This window comes from Tetrao urogallus (assembly GCF_951394365.1).
Source record: "Tetrao urogallus genome assembly, chromosome: 1".
NCBI lineage: Eukaryota > Metazoa > Chordata > Aves > Galliformes > Phasianidae > Tetrao > Tetrao urogallus.
The window spans coordinates 125,462,622-125,481,789 of NC_136813.1; the positions used below are offsets into that span (position 1 = coordinate 125,462,622).

At 40.7% G+C, this 19,168-nt stretch overlaps 1 protein-coding gene across 1 annotated transcript in view; it reads left to right on the forward strand.

The window, feature by feature from the left end:
• The window catches only part of SULT4A1 (sulfotransferase family 4A member 1), a gene marked incomplete at both ends in the record, with an annotated part of 29,227 nt that extends 20,391 nt beyond the window's left edge, over positions 1–8,836 (forward strand). The window contains 3 exons of the mRNA XM_079547896.1: positions 1,059–1,153; positions 3,168–3,306; positions 8,724–8,836. Coding sequence (XP_079404022.1) covers positions 1,059–1,153; positions 3,168–3,306; positions 8,724–8,836 — 347 coding nt within the window. The remainder of the gene's footprint in view (positions 1–1,058; positions 1,154–3,167; positions 3,307–8,723) is intronic.
• Positions 8,837–19,168: the final 10,332 nt, after the last annotated feature.

Consider the following 19,168-nt stretch of genomic DNA (forward strand, 5'->3'; position numbering starts at 1 on the left):
TACAGCCTATTGTAGGGTACCTGCTTCAGCAGGACGGTTGGACTTGATGATCTTTTGAGGTTCCTTCTAACCTATGCAATTCTGTGATTCTGTAATGCATTTCTCCTTTGCTTTCCTTTCTGATACTTTTGGCAGCAAAACATACTCTTTAGATAATAAATGCCAGTGTCTGTACCTCTGCTACACACAAAGATAGACAAAAATCAGTCAAATGTGGATTTTGTCGGAGAAGTGGAAAATAAAGCAGGAAAAAAATTGAGGGGATTGGAGCTTCTATTAACCACTGCCTCAGCAGTGCTGGGAACATGGGCCCTCCTGGTGTACCAACTTAGCTGCATTATATCTGAGACCATGTTCTGGCGTACCTACCTAGGTTGCATGGAAATGCTGAGAAAGTGACAGAAGAGAATAAGTCTTAGATTTTAGAGGAAGCAAAAGATAAATAGAATATTCTATTGGTACAGCTTTAGTATTCTGAGAATGACAGTGAAGCATATTAATATGTGTGTTTCTTCAATACTTGTGTAATAAAGAGAAGATAATGGCTGTTAGCAGTTCTTTGTCCGTCACAGCAGATGCTTTATGGAATTTTCCACTATATATGGATTTCCATTACGTATGTTGTCTGTGCTTTGAGTAATGGAAGGTGCAGTCTGATAACACCAACTGCAGGAATTCGCACAGGTCAGAGCCACTGAAAATTTACTTTTTGCGAATATATCTCTGTAATTTTTATATTGGCTCAACTTTGGTGCAGTAGTCAGGCATTACTAATACTGAGCTCACGAGAGGCCCATAGTGAAATATGGTTGCACTTTCAGTTGAGCATTTTTTCTTTAGGTTAGGTTAGCTCTTTTGAATATTCCAAACTGGTAGAAATGTTCTTTTCCAATTAAGTAAGTCACTGTGCATGGCAATGGAGCAAAACCAGACAACTCTCTTAAGGCTGTTAATCACCCTAATTATTTTAGTTTTCATTTTTACATTTTTGAAGGGGAATTAATAACAACAGTATTAATATTTCCTCATGCCAATCGTAATATCTTCTGTATCTATAGTAGGATATGGTTCGTGGTTTGAACATGTCCAAGAGTTTTGGGAACATCATATGGATGCCAATGTACTTTTCCTCAAGTATGAAGATATGCACAAGGTAGGTTAGATGTAACAAAGAGGTATTTTAAACACTTTAAATGTCATAACATGTAAAATATATGAAGTTTAAAAATTGTTTCTTGTTGCCCGTGTTTGGGCTTTCTAATCTCTGATACCATTTTTAAAGCAGTGGCATTCATAGCTTCCATAAGCACTGTTGTAAACCTAGTAATTTATTCAGGAATCTACCTGCTTGCATAGATGGTCAACAGTTCACACAGAGCAGGTGCTCTTGCTACACATCCCTTGACTTTCATTTAAAATAAATGTCTTATTGTGTGTTCTGTATCAGTGAGAACTGAAGTCTCTCTCATTAGGGGTTTGTCTCACATATCTCACAATTATTCTGATTATTTGGTTGTCCTTACTGTCTGCTGTGAATCTGCCTTAAAAACAATTTGAGGTGATGATGTAGCATGAGGTGAACTTCTAGGGTTGTTACAGCATGCTGGCTGATAAATCCACTTTATTTTTAATCAGAAATGTAATGAAAGTACTACATTGAACATTATTTCCCATTTCCTATATAGCAGTAATATATTTTTGAGGATTAATAAAAGTTTTCAAAGTGAGCACTGTTCCCAAGGGTTCATCTTGGGACTGGTACTCTTTAACATCTTTGTCAATCACATAGATGATGTGATTGAGTGCACCCTTGGCAAGTTTTCTGATGACACCAAGCTGAGTGGTGTGGTTGGTACAGCTGAAGGGAGGGATGCCATGCAGAGGGAGCTTGATAAACTCAAAAGGTGGGCCCACGTGTACCTAATGAGGTTCAACAAAGCAAAGTGCAAGGTTTTGCACTTGGGTCGAGGTAATCCCAGATATGTATACAACCTGGAAGAAGAACACCTTGAGACAGCCCTGCTGAGAAGTACTTGGGGATCCTGGTTGATGAAAAACTAACATGAGCCAGTAGTGTGCTCTTGTAGCCCAGAAGGCCTGTGGTGTCCTGGATTCTGTCAGAAGAGGAGTGGCCAATAAGGTGAGTGAGGGAGGTGATTGTCCCCCTCTACTCTGCCCTCATGAGGTTCCAGCTGGTGTACTGTGTCCAAGACTGGGGCCCCTAACATGGGAATGGTGTGGAGCTTCTGGAGAGCATATAGATGAAGGCCACAAAGATGATCATAGGGCTGGAGAACCTTTCCTATGAAGACTGGCTGAAGGAACTGGGCTTATTCATCTTGGAAAAGAGAAGGCTGCAGGGAAACTTCATTGCAGCCTTTTAATATTTAAAGGGAGTTTATAAACATGAGGAAAATCAACTTTTTACAAGGGTAAATAGCAATAGGACAAAGGGGGATGGTTTTAAACTAAAGGAGGAGAGGTTTAGATTTTATGTCAGGAGGAAGTTTTTTACTGAGGGAGTGGTGAGGTGGTGGCACAGGCTGGCCAGAAGTGTTTAAGGGGACCTGGGCAATCTGATCTAGTACTTGATCTGCCTGTGGCAAGGGAAGTTGGAAGTTGATGATCCTTGAGTTCCCTTCCAACCTAAAGCATTCTATGATTTCTATGATATTTGACTGGAAAATTAATGCAGACATAGGATGAACCCAGCTCCTATATCTAAACCTCCAAAAAGGCAAGAGCAAGGTAGAACTCAATAAAGCTGAATAAATATACAATTTCAGCTTATATTTTTCTTGTACTTTCTGACAGAAGATGTGGTGAAGCAGAATAATGATGCTAATTTAGTAGCAGTGATTTAAAACCCACGATTTTGAATAACGTTTTCATTCTCATCCGCACATTGAGGGATGCTGCTGAAAGCTGGTAGCATCACAGCATCTGTGTACCTTCCTGCTTGTCCTCCTCCAATTACTTGGAATGTGAGGGCTTATTCTCAGCAAATCAGAAGGTGGCAGCATTTTAAGACAGTGATGCTTCTGGAACTTCTTCATTGGTATTTTTCACATTCATCATGATGAAATTGTTTTGAAATATTGAAAATCATTTTATAAATTCACTTGAAATACTGCAAAATAAACTCATCTTTAAATGCTCTCTTACAGGACTTGGCAACAATGGTTGAGCAATTGGTGAGATTCTTAGGAGTTTCTTATGACAAAGCACAGCTGGAATCCATGGTGGAACACTGCCATCAACTCATTGATCAGTGCTGTAATGCAGAAGCACTTCCTGTTGGCAGGGGTATGTTTAAAACCCACAGTAAAAATCTTAAGAGTGGAAGTTGAAAAAAGCAACTGACAGCTTAGAAACCTTCAAGATATGTTAAGGTGTTGGCAAAATGTTGATATATAAATGATGAGAGGAAAACTGATTTTTGGTGTAATTTTGGGAGCTGTTTTGTAACAACGATAGAAATGACTAAAAAAAAACAGAAACATTCAAGCTCAACAGCTTATATGCAACACCATCCAAACTGCTCTGTTTAAGCAGACAAGATGTCTTTGGCTTAATTCAACTGAATATGCTGTTGATGTCGAGAAGACCACTTAGCTCCTTCTGACATTTGGAATATCAAAGCACGTACAATTACTCGCAGTTTGTCCTGGCTTAAAAACCTTTGTGTTCTTGTATGAGATTCTCTGGAATAGCAGGTAATTCTAATTTGAAGTCATCAAATGGCAAGAACATGTCGTTCTTCTCATGTGCTTTTTTCATTGTCTGCCTTGGCTGTCTAAAATGTGTGCAGCTTATAGATGTTTGTTCTTTTGAGGCCTTTCTGCAGGAATCCAAAGTGCTCTTTGATCTAGTCTAGTCCTTCGTTAGTGTCAAAAAATCAATTCTTTTCTAATTCTTCTTTCTGATAAGCATAGAAGAATAAACTCAAGAAGCCCTTCAACTTACTTAACATAGCACTTAACTCTTTCTGAAAATGAGGGCTTAAGAAAGCGATGGAGAGTTCCTGTGTCAGCTTCGCAAGTGCCTTTTCCAAAGTGAAATCAAACTAAAGAGATCACTTTAGCCACTCATACAATTCGACTTTAACTGGAACTTTTGGTTCCCCTCGTTTATCTGTCTGTAGCCATGTTACCACTTTTTGTTACAGCATCATGCATAAAGCTCATGCTTATCATGGCTGCTGAGTCTTTTCAGTGGTTGTGGTTTAAAGGTTATTGTCCCTTACGCAGGCAGTGTGACCTGAATACTTTGTTCTTAGGTTTCTGTGTAGGAGCCCTTTCCACATGACTTCTCTCAGCCAATCTTGTTGTTATCTGCAAGTTTTCTTAACTGTAATTTTTACACGTATTTTCAAATGTCTGATAAAAACATCAAATATCATCAGTCCTTCTTGACTACTTCTTTTAAGTAGTTTATCATATATTTATCATACATTTTATTTATTAGTGTGGGGCTGGCTGACAGATATCCACCAAGCTGCTTTCTCAGTTCCCTTCAGCAATATTGGTGGAGCAAAAAGAATGAAAAAGCTAATTGGTCAAGATAAAGAAAGAGAGATTGCATCATGGGCAAACTTGGGGAAGATTAATTGATTTCCAATTAAAAATTGAGTACGATAGTGTGAAACAAAACAAAAAACACCTTTTTCTCATGCCCTTTTCCTTCAAGTCTTGACTTCAGTCCTCGTTCTCCCACATCTTTCCAACGCTGAGTGGCACAGGAGGAATGGGGAACCCGTTAACAACAGTTACTTTCTGCTGCTGTTTTCTCTTCAGACTTTTCCCCTGCTCCAGTGTGAGAGTCCCTCCCACAGGACACAGCCTTTCACGAATTGTTATACTACAGGAGTTTCCAACAGGCTGCAATTCTCAAAGAATCATTCCACCATGGGCCTCATCATGGGGTACAGTACTTCAGGAAAAAACTGCTATAGCGTGGGTGACCCATAACAAGCTTCAGCATGGAAATCTGTTTCATCGTGGTCCTCTAGGCTGCAGGGGACAACCTGCACCACCACAGTCTTGTCCACGTACTTGCAGGAAAATATCCACTCTGGCATTTGGAACAACACTTCCTCCCACTCCTTTTTTCCTCACTTTGTGTTGTTTCTCTCATATTTTTTTTTACCTCCTCTCTTACAGCTGTTTACTCCTTAAATTCATTATCATAGAGGCACTGTCAGCCAGTAGTGAGTCTGCTTTGGAGCCATCTGGAACTGATTCTGTCTAGTGTGTGGAGCAGCTCCTGCGCTCTTCTCACAGAAGCCACCTTTGTAGCTTCCTCAAACCTTTCTGTCTAAACTCTAAAGAACGTTTTATAATATGCTAAATAATACATAATATACTAAAAAAACACTAAAATCACATGCCTTAAAAAAGTCCATTGTATCTTTGCAGTCACCTTTAATCAGTCAGACTGTAATCATACGAACATTCGGTCAGGTTTGTGTGAGAGGATCTGTTTCCCATGAAAGCAGGTTTACTGATATTCTATACTGCCTTTGTCTTTTTTTTGGCAGAGCTTCATGGCAGTTTTCATTCCCCTGCCCAGACTACGGTCAGAGTAACTGACCCTCACTAATTTGTATTCTGTGCATGTTGCCAGTACTTTTCAGAATGTCGTACTTTGAAAAAGGCGTTGCTCAAACATCCTTGCTTTTATCTGTGAATTTGTGAACCTGGCACTGAAAGGTTGTTATTATTACGTAGAAGCTGTACACTCTAGTTGTTACAGAAGGATCTGGAAGATGAACTTCTATGAGCAGTTCTGTAACTGTGATATGGCACCTCTTTTGCTCCAGTGCAGTTATGTTCTGGTAAATGATGAGTTCTTGAAATAAATATCTCAAGATTGCTAGCTTGAATTAAAATTCTGGTAAGGATGAAAGACTGGAGTTTTACTGAAAGACCTCTAGTTTTCAGCCAGGTATCCACAGTGTAGTGTGTTTTTCTGCTGTTAGATATCTTAACTCTCATCCTACTCTCACCCCACTTCTTCAAACTGAAAATTCAACATGTAACACAGCGTGCATTTTGTGTGAAAACCACAAACCATCTCATTTACAGTAGAATTTTACAGCAGGTTACCTGACTGATTACCAGCCCACTTCTTGGCTGTGAAAACAACATCAAAAAATGAGTCTGGTAAGGCATTCCTGAGCACCTTGGAGTTTCAGGCAAGGTTTTGCAATCAACAGAGCCATATTCTCCTCTGTTCAATTGTGTGAAGTTACACGGAAACCTAGCTTTGTACCTAGCCTCTGCTATCTTAGAGATCTGTGGAGCAGCATCAGCGGCTTTCTGTGCACAGCTAAAATCCCTCCTCCTTGTCTAGTGAAAGCCAGAAAGGCAGTTGTGAAAGGAAGGTGAGGCTGTAATATCAGAAAAACCAGAGAAAAGAGAATAGAGCTGCTGCTGAGGCCTTCAGCAGGCAGAAAGGTCAGCTTTTGTCCCCACTGCCCAGTTCACCCACACAAATGGGGCAGTGCCTGCTTTTGCTGCGTGCACACTTCCATATGCAGTATTAGTGTTCACTGTTTTGTAGTGGAGCCTGCAAACCCCCAAAGTTCTGAGCCTATTATTCTTCTACAAATCTTTCAAAAAGATCCCTCTGTTTTTTAATATGCAAGAAAGGCAGCTACTGCAGCAAATTTGATATTTTGTCATTTGCTCTCTATGTGCTTTTTATTAAAAATATTCTTATTTTGAATTTCTTTTGTTCACTGTCTTTGACTTTTACAACATTTTGTTACTTCAGAATGTAGCTTCATTAACGGAGCTTTGTTCTTCTGTTCATTTGTGTGACAAAGAATTCTGGCAATAACATGACAGCTTATTGTAATTTGTTTCAAATATTTTTAATTTGTCATTAGTTACATTTACTTTATTTTGCTTTATTTTAGTTCTTCATTTTTTTTTCTTTTAGCACATTGATCTTTACTCTGAAGATAACCCTGAGCTTCTGTGAAAGCAGAAAAATGATTAGATATATTACTTATATTTGAGTCATAGTTTACACAGTTGCATGATTCAAATCATAAACCAGGTGGGTGACTTTTTTTGACAACCTATCCATTCATATGGTAACAAAAAACATGTTTCAAATAATCTACTGCATATGCCCTTTATAATACCTATGATTTGTTTGTATGTGTTGTTAGGGAGATTCAGAAATTAAAAGTTTATCTTTCCCAAGCAGAGGAAGAAAATGTTTTATTAACATTGTTGAAATGGAAATACGGGCTTTTATGCAATTATAGTTGCGAGAATACAACTAATTTTTATTATCAGATATGTATGGTTGCAGGAAATGTTTTAACTGTCTCTTTGATAAAGGAGACATTTTGCAGAAGAAATATATGTGATGTATTTTCTGTAACTTTCATGTTCTTTTGACCTTTGGATCCTGAAAGCAAACTGCAACACTGTCAGACCTGTAGGCATTTTGGGGCAGTACTTTTCGTGAAATGGTCCTTGCCACACATACTGCATCATCATGCAAATGTGTAATTTATTGAGGTTTCAAACAGTTCTGTCTTACGGCTCAATTATAGAGTTGCTGCATAAAAGCAATGGTAATTAAATTAAATGGGTATTCTTTGTATGCATCAAATGCATAATTAAGTTCCCTGCATGTAGTTTTGCTCTTGCTGTTATGATTAAACTCAGTGGTACCACAGTCTCCGTTTTCCTTTCATTTATTCCAGCTGAACAAGCCTGGATTTTGTCTTTATTTATACCCAATATCAGTGAGACACCAACAAATAATCCTGACTGACTATGACATAAACAAAATCTGTTGCAAAGAATCAGCGCCTAAGGGAGCTCTAGCTTTTGGCTGGTGATTTCAGCAGTGTCAGCAAGTTATGTTACTAGCTGGCCTCAGTAGGCAATACTCCATACACTGAAAAAGTAATGTGTCCATAGCACATCCATTGAAAGCTTTCTGCTCCTTATGTACAAAATTAAATGGCACAAACTGGGTGTATAGTACACATTCTTTTCAATATTGTAGTTATACTGAATATTATATATTATATTATATTGATATTATAATATTATATTGAATATTATATATATTATAGTTATATTGAATATTATATATTCAATATATATAATACAATATTATTTAAGTATTTGTATTTAACAAACTGTCACCCTCAGTTTCGAAAAGTCATCTGTAGAATTAATCTTTAAGTGTAAAATAATAGAATTTTGCTATGCTAAAATTTCATCGATATTCAATAATCTATTTAATGCTCTGTATTCCATGCACCTTTTGGATAGTCTCCCAACTCGTGTGGTAAAGGCACAGTCATTTTGAAATGCATTGTTAGGTGATGGGATTATTAAACATCCTTACTTTGCACTGACACCAGAAATCAACTTCTGAATTAACATCCGAAACAAAATCTGTATTTAATGCTCATTAAGGCTAGAGCAAAATCTTGTAATCTGATTTTTTTCTCGAATAATACTCTCCAAATCCAGACCGCAGTAGGGTACTCCCTTTAGGGTTTTGCAAGAGTTGTAGCAGTGGACAAATGGGGAAGACACAAAGTAGTCTCAGGTCTGACTGAGGTTTCAGCGAAAGCTAATACTGATCAGCTTCTCACAAATAATACTTTGTGCCCTGCATAACAAGACTGTAGAAATGTGGTATCCTGTCTGCTCTCTGACTTGTGTTCCCTCTCTATGTTTCAGGTCGAGTTGGGCTGTGGAAAGACATCTTCACTGTTTCAATGAATGAGAAATTTGATTTAGTATATAAACAGAAGATGGGAAAATGTGACCTCACATTTGATTTTTATTTATAAAAAATGCATGCATATGATATCCAGATATAGCTAGAAGTGCTTTATGCATTCATTTATTACCTGCTGGACAAACTACTGTAGCTATTATGTGTAACAAGATTTAAAGAAAGAAAATCAATCTAAGTAAACCATAACAGATACAGTTATCTTTGATCCTAAACAGTTGTTTATTTTCTGGTATTTTAATTCTTCATCCACACACAAGAACTTCCTAGACAAACTAGAATATTCAGCTGCTATGGAATGTATTATATCAGTATAAGGTATGTATCATATATGCAACTAGAATGTACACCTTTTCAGCCCCACATTGATTATTTAATATTTTATAAAAGCTTTTCACTAGAACCTAAATAACTGTCCATAAACCAAATAAATTATTTCAGAGGGAATCAAGTAACAGGCCAAAACTGTATGCTAGAATGATCTCAGGGGTTAATCATCATATTTATTTTTATAGCTGGTAAATCAAGTATAAATAAATCCCATTCCAAAATAGTAGCTGATTAAAGTGGGGTTCACACTAAGTTCTGCGCACCCATATCTGTGTAATTTCTGAGTAGGTTCTGTGTACTGGCATACTCTGCAAGACAGGCCTTGTTATGAAATACAGCTGTGATTGTCACTCTAATCACAAAACCCACCCACGTTTCAGATGGATGTCTTCCTGATGGATGAACCTGTGTGACCTGGTTTAGGGAACCTGGTTTGGCAGGGGGGTTGGTCTCGATGATCTCTAGAGGTCCCTTCCAACCCCTACAATTCTGTGATTCTGTGAAGTTCAGCTCCATGCAGAAGGTCAGAGAACAGAAGCTTTTTATGTCCCCAGCTCTCACTCGGTCCCTCAAAACTGGGCTAACAAGCATAACATCTGATGCAGAGGTTTTTCTCCAGGAATCAGGCTGACTAATGTTGGTTTCCTGTGTAGATCTGAATTTCACCTGTTAGATACAGGAAGAGAAGATAAGGTGCTGGATATCCTCAAGTTCCACCAAAAGTTAAAAGCACGCAATACTATTCTTTGCGCTACTGGACTCCATCACACCTAACTTAAGGCTGGTTGTGTGTGACACACTAAGTAGGGAGAGGAAACAGCAGCACTGAAGAAAGAGAGTTCAAAAATACATCACCAGGTGGGAGTAGTGTATGCATGATAGTTTCAGTAATTGTAAGCTATGACTTGTCTGGATTATAATCAGAATTCAAGTTTATTACTTTATCTTTTTTATTTTCTATGACAGGTATGCAAACAGCCTGAAGTAGGCTACTATCGCTGTAAAGCTCTTTAGAATGATTTTATTCTGTTAGATAATGACATCAATGCCTTTCAGGTTCTCAGCTGCAGGAGGCCCATTTTTGCTAGTCAAATATTCAATCTCACCAAAAGCTGTGAGGAAGGACTAGCAGATTTTTAGTGTTTCAGTTCTGTTGGGAAACAAACTGTCAGTTCAGCTGGCAAGTGGTGTAGCATGATGTGGCTTGACAGCACTTTTCCTTGTATATTTGTGAGTGAAAATGCTTTCTGTGAAATTTTATTTCTATTTTTATATTTTTAGTACTGTATGAATATTAAGCACTACACATTATACTTCTGTGCTTGCTCGCTTATTGAATAAAAGATGTGTTCCATGCGTTGTGGTTTGCTCATTTTGTAGCCCTCCTATTCATCTTGGGAGATGGATCCTCTTCACTACCAACACCTCCAGACTTAAGACAGAACAACTGCAGAAACACAATATCAGATCAGACCACTGACCCTGGGAGCTGTTTCTGACACTGCTAGTAACAAATGCCTATGCAAAAATGTAGTAGAGAGCATAGCATTCTCTGAGCATCTTTGTGTTTAGTAGCTCTTAGTGGAGTTTTTCTTCCTCTGTTCTGGAATTGATAGCACTCTGTGGTAATAGACTCCACACACAGTGCAGAAAAAGGACTTCCTTTGTTTGCTTAGGGGCTGCCATCACGCAGTATGATTTGATGTTCCTTTGTTCTTGAATTGTGGTGGCTGATACAGTCACTGTGCCATCCACTCAGGATTTTACACTTCTATCTTATCTTACTTCTGTCTCCCAGGCAGCTCTATTCTGGAGTCCTAGTCTGTCGTACAGAAGGCCAAAACCCACAAACTAGTAAGTCTTCAAGAAGGCAGGAGCAGAAGGAATAAGTTGTCTCCTGTGTCTTGCTACTGAGAGGACAAAATTTCCCCACACTTAATGTCAGTTTGAGTCGGAGGAAAGATTTCATTAGCACAAAAAATCCACTGAAGTTGCTTTAACCTAAGGACATACAAGTAATTTATCCTTACCAGTCACATAAAAGGCTTCTTGTGTTTCTGAAGACACTAGTAGATCATATCCCCATTCTCAAGTACAGCCCATGTCCTTTGCTGCAGAAGACAACCACCCTCAGCCCTCAATCAAAAGCTGGTGGCTTCTAAACGCACATTTTAACACTTATGTCTATGTCTGCTAATGCCAAATTTAGTATATGCAGTCACCAGCTAACAAGCTAGAGGAGGAACGGCTAGTTCGCTCCAAAAAAACTACATACTACAGACAGCAAGAGCCTCTATGATAATCCACTGTGTATCTACAACTATTCTGGAACTCCATATATTGGACAACAAAGTTACTGTGTGCTAAGAATCTGCTTTCCAGAAAGGCTCTCCTCCGCCAGAGTTCATCTCTCCAGTCCCTTGACCTCATTGCCCTGAGCCATTCGGTGAAATTCATTCAAACCAGAAGCCTGCCCAAAGCCCGTTCCCATAGAAGCCATGCTGAAATTTTACTTTTGGATATCAGGTCTTTCCAAGCATTTCAATCTATTAAAAGCAATAGGTGGTGAACTCCATGTTTTGACAATGTGAACCTTCAGGGCTCAACCAATGTCAGCATGACTCCCTATACAAGTCCCTTGATCAAGTGCCCCAAGATGTATCTGCAGAGAATGCCTTACTGATATAAACTGAGTGTAAATGAAAAACACCATAAAATTAACTGTTATTTTTCCCCCCCTCAACATTCAAATTTGCTAATTCTCTTCTGCTAGCTGCTACAAAATTAGAAGTCACTGTTAGTGCGATTTATCATTGTTATGTAGCTGGTAACACATTTAGTGGTACAAATCAGCAAGATACAGGGGGAAGGTTTGGATGGTTTCATTGCAGTGGTACTTCAAATGGCCAGCAGTTGACCTGTAAAGCACTGAGTACTCTTACTATTAATTGGTACAAATTGGCCTTCATTTGTTGTGTGCCTTCATGGACACACCCAATACAACACCTCCCAGGCTCAGTCCTTCACTTAGCAGGTGCACATTAAGCAGCACTCAAAAGTGCTAGCCAAAATTCTCTAGCTGCTACTTCTTAAAGAAATGGAAGCAAAGAAATAGGGCCAAAACCTCTAACCTGTTCTTTGTCAGCACTGGCTATCTACACTTGAAGCTTCAGCCAGGGGTGCCTAAAATATTGGCAGCCTTAAGTGGCTCGCCTAAGTGCTGGCATGAAGAACCAAAATGGGAACTGATCTAGATAAAAAATGTTTGTGCAGTTTGGAATATAAGAGATTTAAGTATTCTTTGCAATGAATTTGGGTAGTAAAGACAAAGTATATGAGTGATCATTAAAGATTCTCAGTGTTTTTATATAAATTCGTATATACAACATCACATAAACAGTTCTGACAATAATAATAAAGATTCATAGGCCCAAATCACCATTATCATAAGCCATTCAGACTTGCTTGGATTCTAAGTAATGCCACTTAGTAGTTAAAAGCAAAGGTTTAGAGGGAGTCACATCATTTGCCTCTCCCATCAAAATACAAAGGCAAAATAGATTCAACAGCTGAATCAAATAATATTAACAAAACTACCACAGACTCAGTGACCCACAGAAAGGACATAGTACAGAAACAACTGTGTGTAATCTCACTGCATCCTTCTCAGCTGTTTGTGTGCTCACTCACTGATTTCCTTTAGCCACAGGATCTGCAGACTGCTGTCCTCTAGTGTCTGAATCACAAAACGTGTGCAGATGTGTATTTTCTGCTGCTTGTAATGCTGTATTTCACAAAGAGAAGACAGAAATAATTGCAACCAGCCATCGACTTTATTATGAAATGGAAAGGGGGTCTGCAAAACAAACACCTTCTTTTAAAAATAAAACTTAAACAGATCTCAGCATAATGAGGTTTAGACCTCAAGTGCTGAGTCACACTTTAATGAAATTGCTGTTCTGTCTTCAGGGAGCAGCAAAGAAATCAGCAGCAATTCCAGTCCATCTTGGGTTCTCTCTATATAGATAACCTCTCACAAATATGGCAGAGCTACAGCAGATTCTGCAAGTAAACCAAACAAAACCTCTTTTCAGACCTCATGCTTAACTTATATACAGCTGCATATAACACCCAGCATCTTGGAAACATCTGAGCTGCGTGGACTTGCAAGAATGCACGAATGCAAGAAAAGTTTACAAAAATGCAGGGTAATTTTCTGTTCTTTATGACTTTATGTGAGAGTCATTCTCTGTTAGCCCGGTAGGATTCCTTACCATGAGCTAATTTTATAAACAGTGAAGCTGTTAATACCAAGAGACAAGAAGAAGCCTTTGTACTTCCTGTTAATGCAGGGACCTAATTGAGGTTCCTGCAACAAATCACTACTATAATTTTTCTGGATTTTGCAACTTCATCTGCTAGTAAATCATAATGCCACAAAACAACTTTTGTTGGAATTCTCCCTGTGCACAGATGACAAGCTCTGGGAATACATGCTAGAACAGTTTTAAAAGCCATCACTTGCAGCTGTCCTCTCTGCCTCACTGTCAGAAATAGCCACTGTGGAGGGGAGACAGCAGATGTAAATGTGAGCTGCCTCCTCAGATGCTGTAATGCAGTCTGACATATTAACTGAAACTGATACAGGCGGTGGTTTCAGTGTAGGCTGATCTGTGGGCTGCAGTTGCAAGGAGACAGAGCATGTCCTGCAGTCCTGCACCTCACACAGTAGTAGTCTCCTCAAATCATCATAAATCTTCTTCTATGAGCTACAAAGAACCCACCGCACAGATGTTAAACCCATGGTCACTAGCTTTGGTCCCATAATCCAGCCTGTGCCAACACTGAACATAATATAATAACGTAATCCTCACACACAGTGGCAATGCAGCTAGTGTAACTGTGTGCTGTGACCACTGCCTTCACAAGCTTTACCTCTGCTTCCATACAGCTGGAAGAAGGCTGCCGTAGACACATGAGCGCAAAGCACTAGGCATGAGCACTCTGGTCAGAACAACAACAGAACCAAAGAAAACATCTGGATTTCAAGCCCCATGGTATTTTATTTATGCCTCATCAAAAGAACAGGGCTTAGTGAATACAGGAAAACGTATCAGAGAAAGGAAGGATGATGCTGACTACTCCCTGCCAAAAGGTAGGACCCATACCCACAAAGGAAGGCCCATAGTAGGCTTCCAGAGCCCAGAAATCGGGGTTTCCGTGCATGGCAGGCCCCCTAGGGCACACTCATCCCTCCTTTGGCCACTCCATTGGATCTAGATGATCTTTTAAAGTCTCTTCCAAATCAAGAATCATTCCATGATTCTATTACTCAAATTCCTGAAGTGTTCATCCTGCAGGTTATCTGTCAGGACATACTGAACCTGCTTGTGGAAAACAGAAAGGTTGTGGATGCCCCATCCCTGGAGGCATTCAAGGCCAGGCTGGATGTGGCTTTGGGCAGTCTGGTGTAGTGGTTGGTGACCCTGCACATAGCAGGGGGTCGAAACTACATGATCATTGTTGTCCTTTTCAACTCAAGCCATTCTATGTTTCTAAGATACTACGAATCTCCATCCCTCGCTTTACAAAAGCAATGTGAGCCCAAGCTGAGCCCCGCATCCAAAAGGGGCCCGCCTTACTGCTGCCATGCCAACGGCGGGCCCCTCTGCCCAATCAGGAGCGAGGAGCGTCGTTACTATGGCAACAGCGTCCCGGCAACTGCAGAAGGCGGAAGTAGAGCGGGGTGTTGCCATCACTGGTGAGTCTGCTTCCCGCCTCCGCTGGGCGGCATGTAACGTCTGCACGTGCCGGACCCAGAGCCCGCAAGGAGATTCGTTTGGGAGCAGCAGGATCCGCTCTGAGTGGAGTGACAGAAAGGCCCCGTGTCGTCCGATGGGAAGGCGAATAAAAAGGTTATCTTAGAAGGTGACCGACTTCCATTTTATTGGCTAAGAAGTAAATGCACAGGCGGTGTAAGCAAGGGTGCATGGCCTGGAAAGAGTACAGGGATGGCCTCTGGAGGTGTAGAGATGTAATCAGAAGGCCGAGGTGCAGATGGAACTGAACCTGGCAAGGGATTTGAAAAATAACAAAAGGAGATTCTGTAGGTGCATTGGTCAGGAGAGAAAGGCCAAGGTGAGTGTATCCTCTCTGATAAAAGGAGAAGTGGTATCAACGAACATGGAGAAAGCTGAGGTACTCAGTGAGTTCTTTTCTTCAGTCTTCACTGGGCAGTTGGTCTTCCCACGTCTCTCACATCCCTGAACATCTAAGCAGAGGTTTAGGGAGCAAAATTCCTCCCGCTGTAAGCAAAGAGCAAGTCTGAGACCACCTGAAAGAACTGAAAAAGTGCAAGGCTATGGGGCTTGATAACCTATCTCAGGGTCCTAAAGGAGCTGAATGGTGTAGTTGCCAAGTCACTCTCCATCATACTTAAAAAGTCATGGCTGACTGGTAACTGGAAAAAAGGAAGCATCACTCCCATTTTTAAGAAGGGTAGAAAGGAAGACCTGGGAATTACAGTTCGGTGAGTCTCACCTCAGTGCCTGGGAAGATCATGGAGCAGATCCTCTTGGGAGCTATGTTAAGACTTAGGTAAGATGAGACAGTCAGCATGACTTCACCAAAGGCAGACTGTGTCTGACCGGTCTGGAGGCCTTCAGCAATGGAGTAACATCATCAGTGGGCAAAGGAAGAGCAATTAATCTTGCCTACCTGGACATCTGCAAAGTCTGTGACATGGTTCCACACCACATCCTTATCTCTAAGTTGGATTTGAAGGGTGGACTACTCAGCAGATAAAGAATTGGTTAGATGGTTGTAACCACAGGATGTGGTGACAGATCGTCCCTTCCTTAAGTCTGTCTTGAAACCAGTGCTCAACATCTTTTATCAATGACCAAGACAGTGGGATTGAGCAAAGTCTCAGCAAGTTTGCAGATGACACTAAGCTGAGTGGTGGAGTTGATACAACAGAAGGAAGGGATGTCATCCAAAGGGACCTGGACAAGCTTGAGAAGTGAAGTCACATAGATATAATGAGGTTCAACAAGTGCAAGGTGCTGCACCTGCATGAGGGCAATCCCAGGCATGAGTATCTCGCAACATATTGAGAGCAGCCTGCAGAGAAGTACATAGGGATTCTTGTGGATGAAAACCTGATATGAGCTGGCAGTAGGCAGCTGCAGCCTAGGAAGTCAACTGTGTCGTGGGCTGCACCAAAAGAGCAGTGGCCAGCAGAATGAGGGATGTGATTGTCCCTCTCTGCTCTGTCTGAAGCACCGTCTGCAGCAGATGGCCTGAGGCCTGAGGGGGCCTGAGGCTCCAAGCGCAAGAAAGACATGGAGTTGTTGGAGCAGGTCCAGAGGAGGGCCATGAAGAAGCTCTTAGGACTGGAGTACCTCTCCTACAAAGAAAGGCTGAGGGAACTGGGCTTGTTCAGCCTGAAAAACAGAAGGTTCCAGGGAGGTCTCACTGCAGTGTTTCAGTACTAAAGGAAGTTTTTAGACAAGATGAAGACTGACTTTTTACCTGGTCTAATAGTGATAGGACAAGGGGGAATGGTTTTGAACTGAAAGAGGGGAGATCTAGATTAGATTTTGGAAGGAAAATTTCTACTGGACAGTGTTTAGTGACTTGGCACTGGCTGCCTAAGAAGCTGGGAAGCTCCATCCCTGCAGGTTTCCAGGCCAGACTGGATGGGGCCCTGGGCAGCCTGATCTACTGCATGGCAACCATGTGCATGGCAGGGGAATTCTTTCTAGGTCTCGAAGGTCCCTTCCAACCCAGCCTTTCTATGATTTGTTTTATGATTGCCTCAGCTCTTGTTACTGTGTGCCACTGTAAAGAGGCTGGCTCTGTCCTCTTTGTACCCTCCCTTCAAGTAACTGTACATACTGGTGAGCCTCCTTTTTTTCTAGGCTAAACAGGCTCGGCTGTCTAAGCCTTTACTCACAGGAGATATGCTCCTGTCCCTCAGAATCATAGAATATCCTGAGTTGGAAATGACCTGCAATGATAATTGAATCCAATGCTTGTCTCCATACAGAACCACTCCAAAATAAAATCCTGTGTCTGAGAGCACTGTCCAAATGCTCCTTGAACTCTGGTACTTGTAACTGTGCCCGCTACCCTGGGGAGCCTGCTCTGGTGCTCAACCACCCCATGGTGAAGAACTTTTTCCTAACACCCAGCCTGACCCTCTTGACACAGCTCCATGCCATTCCCTCGAACACCACTGCTGTCACCAGAGAGCAGAGATCAGTGCCTGCCCCTTTTTTTCTCTTCTGGAGAAGCACTGTGCAGAAACTGTCCCACTACCAGCATAAATTGGCTAGCAGTGATGTGCCTGATGCTCCCCAGAGTATGAATGACTCTTTTGTCTGCTAAGGCACAGAGCCCCTAGATCCCTTTCCACAAAGTTGCTCTCCAGCCTAATCACCTAATCACTTGGTTGCATTATGATGTATTCTTTCCAGTGACCCCCTACCTCTCTTGTATGGTGGAGCTCAGAACTGGGCACAGTAGTGTGTAAACTATGCCTCATCGTATCTGAATATGCCAAAGAGCAACAGCTCCCAAAGCTCTGAGCTATAGAACATTGTCATCTCTAAGAATTTCTGCCAGAAGCTCACATAACAGTGCTTGCAATTGTAATGCCTGTTGAAGCTGTATGGTTGCATGGAACAGATGCAGACCCTTTAACATTGCTTAACATTGCCCCACAGGTCAACAGTGAGCCACAGTTACGAAACTGTTGTATATACCGTGCAATACTGTCCCTATCTGATTGTTATTTTCCCAGCTGGCTTTTCTGTTTATACTTACAATATAGTTTGCTTTAGATTTCCTGGTGAGAAAAATTAATAACAGCTCTTCATAAAACACATTATAAAACTCAGAATTAGTGTAATAAACTGATGTCTTGTACATGTGTTTTTCTCCTGCAAAAGCTTAGAAGTCTAAACATTTAAGCAACTTCACTGTTCAATAAAACAGCAGGTGTTTTGGTTTTTTTTCCTAATGAAAAATGTTGTTTTTTTTAATGATTTTGAGTGCATTAATGTGCATAGCCTTAAAGGTAGTGGCTATAAGCATTTTTACTGATAATTCTTTGTTGTTTGGTAAAGATGTTAGTTTACTGCTAGTTTCCTGCTCTAAACTGTATAAAAGTGCTCATGTAGGAGATAGCTCTTGATGACTAGAAGCAACCAGATGGAGTTCAAAGTATCAGTGCTTGTACTGGATGCTGCGATCGTCAAAATCAGCAAATTACAAGATTTGCTCATTTCAAGAAATGATTTTTTTCTCTCATTGCTGTTTCCAGACACACCACTTCCTTTCATGTCCTATATTCTTGTATATTCTGATAATCCTGGTAGAAACACAGAGGAGACCATGGCCAGAGAGACAAACATGGAAGACTGAAGTGCCTTACACTCGTCGTCTGAAGGAGTCATATTTTCTCCAGGACCTCACTTTAAGCTAAGCAAAGCATCATTGCATGGCAATAGGCAGCACTCAAATCAGCCACGTGTTTGTACTCAAATCTAAGCTTTCACAGCACTGGGACACTGAGTGATTGAAGGATTTTTATTTAGAGGACAAATTGTAACTTTCAAATAGCCTTGTCCTTTCAGTCCTTTCTGCGCGATTTGTTCAGTGCTATCTTTCAGTGTAGCAAATTGTGATGGACAAAGAACCCTTCTGTCATTTGGAGTTTGGGGCACATTTCCTTCAGCACTTTGAGAGAAGTCCTCTCATGTAGATAAACTATGGTTATAGGATCCTGTAGACCACGGGTTTCCAACCTTTTTACTTGCCCGGACTGAAGTTGCTCCAAAAGTAATGCCCCCTCTTTATTTCCATGAAAACTATAGCAGATGCAAACAGCACAGCAACTCTTCTTGATGGAGCAAATTCTCAGCTACATAACACTATTTTTCAGAATAGCCACCACCATTTTCGCTAGTAATGAACAAGAGCCTGTGTGCTGTGCTTGTCAAAACCTGCACCAGTGAAGGTGATCCACAGTTGCCACTGCTGAAACACACCA